Genomic DNA, 14,189 nt, shown 5'->3' with positions numbered 1-14,189 from the left:
CTGGGCACAGAGAGGATGGGAGTGGCTGCTCAGCCTTAAGGGCCATGCATTCTCTGGAAAAATGACCTGGTTGTTTGCAATTAAAACAAGTTTTGAGCTTGTCCCCCTGGGTAAAATCTTTAAGGGCCACTCCTATGGCTAATCCAATGCTGTGGGACACAGGGTCTACATCAGCACAGAGTTTGATAAAGTCAGAAATATTTTTGCCACGGCGATGGGGGTGTACAGCCGCTTGGCAGGCTGAGTTAGCATTCTCAAAGGCAAGATGTCTAACACATTCATTATCTGTTTCCTCCTTTCCCATGAGGCATTCAGCGGCCTCTGTAAGATGGCCAATAAAATCACTATAAAGCTCTTGTGGACCCTGTTTCAGTTTAGCAAGAGAGGTGACAGCTGACCCTTTAGGGGGAAGGCTCTTCCAGGCTTTGAGAGCTGCATGTTGAATTTGTGTAAGTAATCCTGGAGGAAATTTGGTTTGTTTTTCATTTGTATCGTAGAGACAGTTGCCCAAAAGTTTATCTAGTAATCAGCTTTCCATAGAAGAAAGTCACCCCTAGTTAAAGTAGCTTTAGTTAACAGAACCCAATCATTAACAGTAAGTAAGTCTTCACTTAGAGATTCTAACAGTGAGAGAGTGAAAGGAGCAATAGGACCATATGAAGTAACTGCATTTTTTAACTCTTTTATATGTTTAAACTTAAGACGGCGATATCACTGGGCTTTAATGAGTAGAGTTTCATCCCCTTCCTCATTCTCAGTGCTTTCTGACCCAGCAGGTTCCCTTGTCTCAGATTCTCCCTCCCCCTCTTCTGGGCTATCTGGATCCCTTGGCTCAGCCTCATTAGTTTTTCCTTCAATAGGTTTAACTTGGGAGTGAGTTACAGGAAAGGCGTGGAGAGTTTTACTTTTGGTTTTAGTTTTCTGAACAGGGTGAGTGGAGGGGGAGCGTATTTCTAAATCAAGGTCGTGTAATTGCTTGAGCAGCTGCAACTTTTCCTTTTTGGCTTGGCGGAGCGTCTTAAGAGATTGTTCCTCCCGGGAAAGTTTAGTAATGGCTTGTCTAGTTATTTCTTCTAGATCAGAGGGACCATCAAGCGCTGGGGCAGAAGAAGGGGGTGCTATGTTATAGGGTGGTGACTGTGTGCCCAAAAGTGTCTGGGGACCAATCAGGGTTATGATATTTAGTAGCTTCATCCTGCAGTTCAGCTTCTCCCTCAGCTTTATTTGCCTCATTCTCAGGGGAAAGGGGGTCATCATTAGGATTGGTGGTTTTTAAGTTAGACAGAACTGGATAGATAGATTGCGGAGAGGGCTACTAGGCAGGGGTGGGTTATTAGGTGGCGGATCATCAGCATTTTCTGGCATAGGAATGATAATAGAGGAGCAATTAGAGCTTGGAGAGAAAGGGCAGGTTTTTGGTCCACAGCACAGCACTGAGCGAGAGCCGGTGCGGGCGGGGTAGGGGTTCTCTGGGACTTCATTCTTAGGGAGGGAGGTTTGACTACTGGTGAATTTATTTTTAAGGAAATTCTCACTATCTGTAACTACTTTTGAAACATCAGGGTGATAGTGGTGGACCTGTAATACGTCATTAATGAGATTCCAATAAGAAGATGCCTGCACTGGAATCTTTTCAGGAACATAAGAGCAGTAGTAGTCATTTAGACAGTCACCAACACGGCGCCACCGCTTCTCATCTATAGTTCCTTCCTGCGGGAACCAGGGACAGACATCTTCTAAAAAGACAAAGAATTTCACTAAATCTTTTTCTTAACCCGTATTCCTCGTGTCTTGAGAGAAGTTTTAAGCCCTTCAACAAACAATTCATGCTTACTTAATGCTTGTCCCATAATTGCGTCGCTTTTCTTACCTCTCCAGATCTGTATCACAGGCTGGCACTCCTGTGGTGATCTGCATGCGGATCTTCACTCACCGAGGGGGTGGCAATCCAATGGGGGTGACAGACGTCCATTTGAGTGACGTCCAGGTCACATTTCGTACCTCAAGCCCCACGTTTGGGCGCCACTTGCCCCGGCCAGCGGGGAGTTAAACAAGGACATGAGGGGAAAGCAACCTGGATGGGAGACAAGAGACACAAAGAAGGAGACCAAGTCTATATTCTGATCAAGGTCTCAGATTTATTCAGGCAAGCACCAGCTTATATACAGAAAATAAAACTTTCTAGACAGTGCCTACGTGCCTAAAGTCTGCTCCACAAATGCCTCTGTGCCTGAAGACTGTTTGCCAAGGCCATACGATAAGGTCTTCGTGCCCGGAGATCCAAAAACAGCTTCAGTTCTCATGGTCAAATAGCAGCTACGGCTCCCAACACCTTCTCAGCAGCATCCGGCCGCAGCTCCTCGCAGCCCCTGCCCTCACCTCGGAGCCTCTGCATACCTGAGCCCTCCCCAAGGCCCTGCCTGCTGCCACGCCCAGCTTAACCGGAGTGCAGCTGCTCCTTTGGACAATGCCTTTTCACCTGTCATGCTAGTCCTCCGTGTTTCTCTTTGGCTCAATCTGCAGTGGGGCAGGTGGCCTATCCCTTCTCATAGCTGCCTCCACTTCCTCGCTCTGGAGACATGCATGTTTTCTTCAAGTGGGCTCTTTGGTGGTGGTGGTGGTGTGTAGATGATGGTAAGTGTTCAAGAAACATCCAAACTGAAATGAGGAAACCAGAGCTTGAGAAGAAGATGGCTTCCAGGACTCTCAGCTAGTATGAGAGGGATTAGGGTTTGGAAGCATCTGATTGGTTCTCTCTGGTGAGCATTAGTCGCTGGACATGCTGCTTTCATCCCATACTCGGACTCAGGCTTCCTGCGCTTCCACACATGTCCTCACAATTCCCCAAGGAAAGGGGAAGGCTGGCATGTGTCATTTGCACAGAAAGCCAACTGACCCCAATCAGGGAGGAGTCAGTTCTCTTGCTGAAAGGCAGTTCTCATGTGGCAAAAGCTGTCCAAATGCTACACAGTGCATCTGTTCACAGTATTCTGCATCTACTTTTATTTATTTATTTATTATTTTAAAATTTTCACTTGAGACACACACACACACACACAGAGGGAGAGAATGGGCACACCAGGGCTTCTAGCCACTACTTTTATTTTATTTTTTGGAGGGAGGGGGTAGTTTTGAGGTAGGGTCTCACTCTAGCCTAGGCTGACCTGGAATTCACTATGTAGTCTCAGGCTGGCCTCGAACAATCCTTTTGCCTCTGCCTCCCGAGTGCTGGAGAGATGGATTAGCAGTTAAGGCACTTGCCTGTGAAGCTTAAGGATCCAGGTTCAAGTCCCCAGTACTCACATAAGCCAGATGCACAAGGTGGCACATGCATCAGGAGTTTGTTTGCAGTAGCTAGAGGTCCTGGCATGGCCATTCTCTCTCTCTCTCTCTCTCTCAAATAAATAAATAAAAATAGCTTCTGCTTTTAGCTGGGCATGGTGGCACACACCTTTAATTCCAGTACTCAGGAGGTAGGGGTAGGAGGATCACCATGAGTTCAAGGCCATCCTGAGACTACATAGTGAATTCCAGGTCAGCCTGAGCTAGAGTGAGATCCTACCTCAAAAAACCAAAATAAAATAAAATAATAATAATTATTTATTTTTCATTTAAAGCCATACTAAAGTCTTCCAAGGAGAGTCCATGCACCATGGTCCTCATACACTCCACTTAGAAAACAAATCATTCAGATGACTCGGCGGGCTCCTCTGTCTGTGGAGTGAGTGTCCCTGACAGCACCGCTCCTTCAGGAAGCTCGTCAAGGAGTGGGCAGAGAGTGCCTTCTTTCTTTCTTTCTTTCTTTCCTTCTTTCTTTATTATAAAAGAAAAGTTAGCTGGGCGTGGTGGCGCACGTCTTTAATCCCAGCACTCAGGAGGCAGAGGTAGGAGGATTGCCATGAGTTCAAGGTCACCCTGAGATGACAGAGTTAATTCCAGGTCAGCCTGGACCAGAGTGAGACCCTACCTCGAAAAACAAAAAAAAAAGGAAAAGTTATTTATTTGACAGAGACAGAGAGAGAGAGAAAGAGAGAGAGAGAGACAGACAGACAGACAGAGACAGAGACAGAGACACACAGACAGAATGAGAATGGTCATGCCAGGGCCTCCAGCCACTGCAAACAAACTCTAGAGCCCCCTTGTGCAGCTGGCTAATGTGGGTCCTAAGGAATCAAACTTGGGTCCTTTGGCTTTGCAGGCAAATGCCTTAACCACTAAGCTATCCCTCCAGCCCTCCTTATTTCCTTACCTAAGCTGCCTCAGGTTTTTCTGTAGAAACAGCACAGGACATCAGGGGTCTGCAGAAGATAGCTGGGGCTGGTGTCACACCTGTCCATCTGTCCTTGCGTTGCAGACAGAGGCCTTTAAAATGGGCCCTTTGGTAGCCAGAGCACAAGCTGCAGCTGTAGCCTAGGCATTGGTCTGAGCCTTGGCTTTGGTCAGCAGAGCCTGTGATCTTTGGCAATGTTGGCCTGAGATCGATTCCCAGGCATGGGGTGGGTGGTGACAGCTGGGCAATGGAGCTTGTGGTTGACCCCTTAGGATCTGCTGTTTTTCCTCCTTCCTTGAGCCCCGATGGCCTCAGCACAAGTGCTCCCGGGCGTATGTTTGTTTCCTGGCATCTTGGTTTTTTTTCTTTTCTTTTTTTTGTCTCATGTAGCCCAGGTTGGCCTGGAACTTGATATGTAGTCAAGTATGACTCTGATCTTCCTGCTCACACTCAAGCTCTGGGATTACTGTCATGTGCAACCATTCCCTGCATCCCCTAAATCTTCCTTGGGCCTTTCCTGGTGTGCTGCTTGGCAAAATGCTTGTTCCAGGAACTTGGGGTTTACCTTTTAAGAAAGTTCTTCCTTTGTGATCAGGGTTTCTTGATGACATTTCTGGGACTGGCTGAGGGTGGTGTAGTTCTTACATTTGGCCATGTATGTATTATCACTTTGGCTTCCTTTGTTTTGTGGCACAGGTACACTTTAGGTAAACGCTCTACCACAGAGCTACATCCCCGCCCCAGAGCAGAGCTTGCTGTGGGCATAGGATGGCCCATGGGGACTTTTGTTTTTGTTTTTGAGGTGAGGTCTTGCTGTGTAGCCCAAGCTGGCCTGGAACTTTTATTTTATTTTTATTGTTTTGGTTTTTCGAGGTAGGGTCTTACTCTAACCCAGGCTGACCTGGAATTCACTATGTAGTCTCAGGGTGGCCTTGAACTCACAGCAACCCTCCTACCTCTGCCTCCGAAGTGCTGGGATTAAAGGCGTGTGCTACCATGCTGGGCTAGTCTGGAACTCTTTTTTTTTTTTTTTTTTGGTTTTTTGAGGTAGGGTCTCACTCTGGCCCAGGCTGACCTGGAATTCACTATGTAGTCTCAGGGTGGCCTTGAACTCACAGCCACCCTCCTACCTCTGCCTCCGAAGTGCTGGGATTAAAGGCGTGTGCTACCACGCTGGGCTAGCCTGGAACTCTTGATCCTCTGCCTCCATCTCCAGAGCACAGGGATTACAGATGTGAACCACGCCTCCTGATTTGTCAGGGAGACATACTTACATGAGGCCAAGAGCCCTGGGAGATTGCCTGGCCTGACTCTCTGGCATAAGGTGAAGGAAGGCTTACAAAGGTGGAACCCTGTATCCCTTTACACTGCTGGAGCTTGGCCAGGACTATTTACCCCTGCCTAGAGCTCCCCTTCTCAGATCCTTCCACCTCCTGGAGGAAACAGGACACACCAGAGACTTGCTGTCCTTTGGGCCTCACTGGCCCTTAGCTGCTAAGTAAATCCTATCTGTCCCCACCTTCTAGTACAGTAGTCGCTCAGGGCTGTTGGGCCTGTCACAACACTGACGAGGAGGAGCTAGATTCCAGCCTGGGCCCTAATAGGGGCCCATGAGCATCTCTTGGGTGCTGGGGATTCCCAAGCCCAAAACATGGCCTTGGAAAAAGCCAGACAAACAGTAGTAAGTTTGAAGTCAGTGACTTTGACCACTTGTCCCAGGCTGCAGGAGCAGCTGCCACTAGAGGTTACTTATGGGTCAGGCTGTGGTCACCTCACCAGGCTCCACCCAGATCCAGGAATTTCCTCGGTCACCAGCTACAAGCCACCTGGGCTTTGCTGGTAAGACTTTCCCTGTTCCGACCCAGGTTTCCATTTCTCTTCCTTCCTTCCTTTCTCTGTTTTTTTTTTTTTTTTTTTTGAGGTAAGGTCTCGCTCTACTCCAGAGTAGGTAGCCTCAGGATGGCCTCGAACTCACAGTGAACTCACAGTGATACTCTTACCTCTGCTCCCCAGTGCTGGGATTAAAGACGTGCACCGCCACGCCCGGCTCAGGCTTCTATTTTTTTTTTTTTTTAATTTTTATTAACATTTTCCATGATTATAAAATATATCCCATGGTAATTCCCTCCCTCCCCACCCCCACACTTTCCCGTTTGAAATTCCATTCTCAATCATATTACCTCCCCATTACAATCATTGTAATTACATATATACAATATCAACCTATTAAGTATCCTCTTCCCTTCCTTTCTCCACCCTTTATGTCTCCTTTTCAACTTACTGGCCTCTGCTACTAAGTATTTTCATTCTCACACAGAAGCCCAGTCATCTGTAGCTAGGATCCCCATATGAGGGAGAACATGTGGCGCTTGGCTTTCTGGGCCTGGGTTACCTGACTTAGTATAATACTTTCCAGGTCCATCCATTTTTCTGCAAATTTCATAACTTCATTTTTCTTTACCGCTGAGTAGAACTCCATTGTATAAATGTACCACATCTTCATTATCCACTCATCTGTTGAGGGACATCTAGGCTGGTTCCATTTCCCAGCTATTATAAATTGAGCAGCAATAAACATGGTTGAGCATGTACTTCTAAGGAAATGAGATGAGTCCTTTGGATATATGTCAGGCTTCTATTTTTTAAAAAATAAGTTATTATTATTTATTTATTTGACAGAGAAAGAGGGAGATTGAGAGAGAGAGAGAGGGAGGGAGGGAGGGAGGGAGGGAGGGAAAATGAGTGCATCAGGGCCCCCAGCCACTGCAAACGAACGCCAGATGCTTGCGCTCCCTTGTGCTTCTGGCTAACGTGGGTTCTGGGGAATCCAAACGGGGTCCTTTGACTTTGCAGGCAAACGCCTTAACCGCGAAGCTATCCTTCCAGCCCAGGTTTCTATTTTTTAAAACAAGAGTCCTGGAAAAGTCCCTTAGCCTTTTCCCCTTAGGCTTAGAGATGCCCTGAACAGGACGCACAGGGGAATGGTCAGCCGGGTGGCAGGACCAGGACCTGGGTCCTATCCAGGCTCAGTAGACAGCTCTTTCGTGTGGGACCAGTCTAGAGCTGGAGGAGGTCCACCGGGCAGGGACCAGGTGTGCGGCTGACCGTCTCTGGTTCGAAGCTCCCCTTGCTCCAGGTGGCAGCGCCCACCCCCTTGTTCCCTGCTTCAGCCTTTTAGGCTCTGGAAGCCCGCGGTTAAACAGGCAGCGTTACTAACCGGAACAGACCGCGACATTCCCTTCCCTTCCCTTCCCGCAGCTCTTCCCGGGACAGCCCGAGCAGACGCGGGGCGGGGGAGCCGGGTGACGTGGCCCAGCACCTGGGGACCCCGCCCACTCCTCCCCGTGCCGGGGGAGGAGACCAAGCCGGCCAGGCGGCGCACGCGCCCGACCCACGGCCGGCTTGGAAATGAGGACCGCGCTGGAGACGCAGCCTCGCCCCCCCAGTTCTGTTTGCCCCCCCCAGAAACCCCCCCATCTCCAGGTCCCTCGGGTCAAGGTGTAAACGTCCTGTCCTTCCAAGCATGGTCCTCCTAAGCCCCGCCCCGTGCCTGCCCAAGCCCCGCCCCAGGCTCCTCCCGGCGCCCCGCCCCTCCCAGGCCCCGTCCGGGTCCCGAGGACGGCTCTCGCTGGCCGCGGCCCGAGGCTCCCGCGGGACCCGGCGGAGGCGCCCAGTCGGCCGGCGGCGGGGCGGCCATGGCGGAGCCCGCTGCGCGGCACCCGTCGCCGCCCTCGGGGCTGCTGGAGCTGTGCGCGCTGGTGGGCGCCCCTCGGGACAGCCTCCGCGGCCTGGAGCAGGTGAGGGCGGCGGGGCGCCGGGCGGAGGGCGGGAGCGCGGGTTCGGCCCGCGCGCATCCCGAGTGCACGGCGGACGGCCACCGTCGTCCTGCGGGGCGGCTCAGCGTCTTCTGAACGGGGACCGTCATCCTGCCGGGCGCGCAGACCGGTGACTGCTGGAGGCCCCCGGGGACCCTCTGGTGACCAGCTGGCGGTCGCCGTCCCGCGGGAGCGCTGGCACGCGGTGGAGCGCGTCCGCGTCCTCGGGCCTCGCTGCATTCCTCCGACCCAGGATGCCACCCGGGGCCGGGCGCTGACCCCGCGGGACCCCGGAGTCCATGCTCGGCGGGACCGGATGCTCTCCCATTAACCCGGTCAGGTGCTTTGCCCTCCCTCACTGCATGGTTCAGGACCAACTGCCAGCTTTGATTATTCCGAATTTATAGAGGTGAGGCGCCGCCCAGCAGTTTTCCTCCTCGCTTTCCCCTCGCAGCCAAAGACGCCCGAAGACAGCGCCTTCAGAATAGCTTGCTCTCCCCATTTCTGCCTTGTTTTCTTAATTTGGAAGCCCAGGTTTTCTTTTGAATCCATTGGTAGCTCTTTTCCTTTTGACCCAGCATGTCTGTAATAACTGTCATTTCCTCCAGAGAGTTCCCTAGTGTCCGGCCCAGAGATCTGGACAGATCCTCTGGAAGGCAAAGGCCTGAGTATTTGATTGATGGCTGGCTGTCCGGGGGTAATTCAGGCAGAAGGGATGTCTGCAAGGCAGGTGAACCATTGCTGGAAGTAAACACATGAATGTGTTAATGTCCGCGTAGTTTCTGCCCTGGGCCAATCTGACTAATACAAACTGCATTACTCCATATGGAAATGATTCACTTGTTCCTCCACTGGTCTCACTCCTGGTTCCCCCTAAACGTCATGGTGCCCCCTGTAGCGCTCTGAGTCCTCAGCAACCCTCCTATGAATGAATTGGTAATCTCTTTCTCTCTCTAGCTGGCCTTATGACATTGCCTCCTTTTTGTTAGAACAGGAAATACCCCGGTTTCACTTGTGGTCTTTGGACAGTTCTTTGCTTCCTGGATGTCACAGCGTGCCTCTTGCCTGCTCAGAGTGCACTGCCATAGGCACAGGGGTACTTTCCTAAACGCTGTAATCGGAAGTCCCCCTCCGGGCTTGGGGGAGAGGAGACTGGTTCACTTTAGCTTCACTTATGTTCGACTCCAAGATTGCTAGGATGTTGCCACACAGGAGAAAGCGTAGGGTCAGGCAAAAAGGAGTGAGGAGATGACTAAATTTCTGAAGTAATTCCACTTTAAAAAATATTTTATTTTTATTTATTTATTTGTTAGAGATAGAGAGAGGGAGGGAGGGGAGAGAGAGAGAGAGTGTGTGAGGGCGGGCCTCTAGTCACTGCAGAACTCCAGATGCATATGCCACTTTGGGCATCTGGCTTATGTGGGCCCTGGAGAATCAAACCTGGGTCCTTAGGCTTTGCAGGTATGCACCTTAACCACTAAGCCATCTCTCCAGCCCAATTCCACTTCTAAATCAACATAGTGTTGCGATTAACTAAGCATGCAGTTTAGTTTTATTTGTATAATTTTTATTCTTATAGATATTCTCTTTCAAATACCTCTTTCTTTCTTTTCTTTTTCTTCCTTCCTTCCTTTCTTTTTTGAGGTAGAGTTTCCCTCTAGTGCTGATACATTCACTATGTAGTATCAGGGTGGCCTTGAACTCATGGTGATCCTCTTACCTTTGTCTCCCAAGTGCTGGGATTAAAGGTGGGTACCAGCAACCCTGCTATTTAAGGCTATTGAAATAATTTTACCTTTTGAAATTGATATTTACCTTGATGGGGTACCTTGTTTCTATTTTCACATACTCTTAGAGAGCTAAGGCAGGAGAATTGCTGTGAGTTTGAAGCCTGCCTAGGTCACAGAGTGTGTCAGGCCAGTTTGGGGTATAGGGTGAAATCTATCTCCCTAAACAAAACCAACCAATCAACTGAGCAAAAGAGGCAAGAGGATCAGGAGTTCAAGGCCAGCCGCTGTTACGTAGCAGAGGCCTGCCTTGGCTACATGAGACTGTGTCTTTTTTTTTTCTCTGTATGGTGAACTGGTGTTTTTGTCCACTCTATTTGTATTTATTTTGTCTTTATTATTTCTTCATTGCTTATATAAAACAGGTACATTTTGAAAGCAAATAAGATAATTATAAAACACTATGGTGTTAGCTTACTTGTCATACAACAATCTTAATAATAAGTAACCATCAAATAGCCAAATCTGCCACATGACAAGAGAGATTTTTTATATACCTCAAAGGATTATCGACCAGATATACTGATCTCACACAAAAGGTATCAGAAAAACAAACACACATCAAAACTGAAACCATGGCTTAAAGGAGATAGGCTATTTTAGATATTTTCAACTACATTTGAAATACTGTAGCACTTTGGTTTTTTTTTTTTTTTTTTTTTTTGGTTTTTCCAGGTAGGGTCTCACTCTAGCTCAGGCTGACCTGGAATTCACTATGGAATGAGACTGTGTCTTTAAAAAAGAAAGAAAGAAAGAAAAGGACACTTTTGTGTGGTCCAGACATTCCTGTTTGGTGAAACATGAAAACAAGACCAGAGCACCAGAAATATTCAAATTAAGACCAGGTATGGTGGTGCACACCTTTAATTCCAACCCTTGAGGCAGAGTTAGGAGGGTCACTGTGAGTTCGAGGTCATCTTGAGACAGCCTGGCCTAGAGGGAGGCCCTACCTAGAAAAGCCAAAAAAAAAAAAAAAAGGCAAATTGAGGGTGAGAGTGCTCTGCCCTTTTTATTTTTTAGGTAGGATTTACCCTAATTCTTTGTTTTCTTTCTTTCTTTTTTTTTAATTTCTTAAGTGGAGTTGGGGCTAGTGTTTGTTTGGTTGGGAGTGGTGACAGAGAATTCCAGAACCAGTCAGCCCCCCTTGTGGCCTAGGGTAGGTTGTGATCTCCTCCATTCTTTGGCTGAGGACCAATCCTTTCATTGCTGCTATGATGTGAGGAGAGTCACCATAAGACGGGGTGTTAGGGGTTCAGGAATAGAGTTCTGGAACCCCAAATCCTAGGTTCATGTCTGCTTCTAACCAAAGAATTAGATAAAAAGACTGAAAAGGATAATCATTAAATTACCACATTTATGGAGGGAAGTACAGACAAGGGAAGAAAAGGAATGCACCCATATGGTCTGCGAGCCCACATGGTGGGCCTGGAAGAAACAGAGAGAGAGTTTGAGAGGAAAGAAAAGGAAGTGCTAGGAGCTACTGCTGTGTGGGGGCCAGGGGGGTACAGAGCCCATGTGGGAGTCGGGGTCGGGGGTTGGGGGAGACTCACCAGAACCTGCGAGTGATGGGCATCCGCCAAGAGAGGATGCCCTCCCCTTGTAAACGTGTTATAACCTTATGGTGGTGGGCCCCACCTTCCCGCTCAGGTGAGCCAGAGACAGCTGACTGGTCTGGGCTAGGGGCTGTCTCAGGAAGAGGCCAGACATGATGCCAAGTTCTGGGGGCTGAACTTACCACAATGTTAGGATTAAGTCTTGGGAAGAAGACCTCCCTCCTAGGAGGGGCCCAGGTGGTTTGTGGAAGAACAGATCTAGGGAACAGATGAGATGTCAGATCCTACTTGATCTCTAGCAAAGAGGAGACTGCAAGGATGCTTTCAGGGGCCCCGTCACCCTCACTGCCTACCAGAGCTACCTGACTCCCCCTCAACCATGAACCCTGGCTGGGAGGGGCTGGGAGTATGCTCACCACGCCTTCCCTGGGGCAGATGACCTGGTCATTTGTGTGTGGAGGTACCTTTCCTGGTTCCAGTGAAGAGCTGTGGCTTTCATTTCTGTGGGCAGCACTGTCCAGTAGAACATCCTGACAGCGGCTCTCAGCGGTCTCCATCCATGCCATCCAACACAGTAGTCACTGGCCATGTTGGCCATTGAGCCCTTGAAATAACACTACTGTGCTGAGGAGTTTGATTTGATATTTCATTTAGTTTTCATTCATTTACATTTCAGTAGCCACCTGTTGCCCACCACGTTGGATGGCTAAGTTCTGGAGCATTAAGAAATCTGAAGAGGGCTGAAGGAATGGCTTAGTGGTTAAGGTGCTTGCTTGCAAAGCCAAAGGAGCCAGGTTTGATTCCCCAAGACCCACGTTAGCAGATGCACAAGGGGGCGCACATGTCTAGAGTTTGTTTGCAGTGGCCCGAGGCCCTGGTGCGCCCATTCTCTCTCTCTCTCTTCCCCTCCCTCTTTCTCTGTCAAATAAATAAATAAATATAAAATATTTTTTTAAAAAAGAAATCTGTGGATTTCTTTTCTCTTTCACTGATCACAGCCAGTCCTATAGCAGTGCCACTGTGAAACAGTTTAGAAGGAAGCCTGTGACTCAGCGAGTTGGGATGCTTCTGGTTTTGCCTTTAGTTAGCTTTTTAAAAATGATGGTTTGGGGGCTGGAGAGATGGCTTAGCGGTTAAGCGCTGGCCTGTGAAGCCTAAGGACCCCGGTTCGAGGCTCGGTTCCCCAGGTCCCACGTTAGCCAGATGCACAAGGGGGCGCACGCGTCTGGAGTTCGTTTGCAGAGGCTGGAAGCCCTGGTGCGCCCATTCTCTCTCTCTCCCTCTATCTGTCTTTCTCTCTGTGTCTGTCGCTCTCAAATAAATAATAAAAATTAAAAAAAAAATGATGGTTTGGCTGTACCTGGAACAGAGCACGGATGACAGGAGCCTGGGCCCCAGGGGCTCCTAGCAACCGGCTGGGGCGGGAGTTCCCTGGAGACTGGGGGGGAGGGTTACCAGCTCATCTTCATCCTTGTCCCCCAGCTTCTCCTTTGCTGCCACCACATCCTCTGCGACTGCCCCGTCTTCCCACGGTGTGATCTTTGTGGTGGGAAACAGTTTTTAAACTACCCCAGTGGATGCAGACAGTGATGTTGCATTGGACATTTTAATTACAAATGTGGTCTGTTTTTAGAACAGGATGCCATTTGAACTTAAGGGAAATTGCTTTGGAGAGAGCAAATGTAATTTATAAGCGTGGTGTTGGGAAAGTATTAATGAGGTTGAGAAAACCTAGAATTACAGCTACGATTTGGTCCTCAGGAAAAATTAATTTGCATTGGAGCAACAAGTAAAGAAGCAGCTAAATTTGGTGCCAGGCGTTTAGCCTGCAGTCTGCAGAAACTAGGTTTCAGGTAATTTTTACAGATTTTAAGGTTGTGAATGTTTTGGCAGTTTGTAACATGCCCTTTGAAATCCGTTTGCCAGAATTCACAAAGAACAGTAGACCTCATGCCAGTTACGAACCTGAACCTCATCCTGCCGTGAGCTGTCGAATAAAGTCTCTGAGGGCTGCGTCGCAGGTGTTTTCAACAGGAAGCATCGCAGTAACAGGGCCCAGTGTAAAGGCTGTGGCTGCTACCATGGAGCAGGTTTACCCATTCATGTTTGAAAGCAGGAAAGAAATTTTTTAAACTCATCATCACTTCATTGGTTAGAATCTCTAACTGAGCACCTTTTAAAACCTGCTGCACACTTGGACTCAAAGGAAAACTGGAACAACAGTAACTGACGAGGAAGACTCTCACCCCTCGGCTGCAGCGTGAACCCGGTCCCTTCGGATTCTACGTCCAACTGTGCTGTGATCTAAGAAGGAAGTTTACAAGACATGACATTGCTGCTTTTACAACAGGACTTTCTATTTATTTTCACAGTAATTCTCACGTCCCCACAAGCAGAGCCGTCACAGTGTGCACTACCTTAAATTGTTTTATTCTTGTTATTTTTTTCCAGTTTGCGCTAATGTGTTTTATTTGTGAGTAGTCTTTTACATTTTTGTATGCTAAATATGGGCACCAAAGAAACTGAAAGAGTTATTTTTTTCAATTGAATGTGCACAAATAAAAAGTTTGAAAAAAGTTTTCTTCATAAAAAAATGATGGTTTAGGGCTGTGGGCATGGTGGCACATGACTTTCATCCCAGCATTTGGGAGGCAGAGGTAGGAGGATCACTGTGAGTTCGAGGTCAGCCTGGAATTAGAATTTCAAGACAGCCTGGACTAGAGTGAAATCCTACCTTGAAACAAAAACAACAGCAACAGCAAAA

General features: G+C 48.6%; 1 protein-coding gene and 1 pseudogene across 2 annotated transcripts in view; both read left to right on the top strand.

The window, feature by feature from the left end:
* The first annotated feature begins 7,965 nt into the window (after positions 1 to 7,965).
* The window catches only part of Dennd3 (DENN domain containing 3), an 83,409-nt gene continuing 77,185 nt past the window's right edge, over positions 7,966 to 14,189 (top strand). For both annotated transcript variants that reach the window (XM_045143756.1, XM_045143755.1), the window contains exon 1: positions 7,966 to 8,067. In XM_045143756.1, coding sequence (XP_044999691.1) covers positions 7,966 to 8,067 — 102 coding nt within the window. The remainder of the gene's footprint in view (positions 8,068 to 14,189) is intronic.
* Positions 11,438 to 14,040, top strand: LOC101595915 (annotated as a pseudogene).

The sequence above is a fragment of the Jaculus jaculus genome, chromosome 2 (genome assembly GCF_020740685.1).
Source record: "Jaculus jaculus isolate mJacJac1 chromosome 2, mJacJac1.mat.Y.cur, whole genome shotgun sequence".
Classification (NCBI taxonomy): Eukaryota; Metazoa; Chordata; class Mammalia; order Rodentia; family Dipodidae; genus Jaculus; species Jaculus jaculus.
Note: the sequence above shows the minus strand (reverse complement) of the source record. Positions and strands in the feature narration are given on the sequence as shown.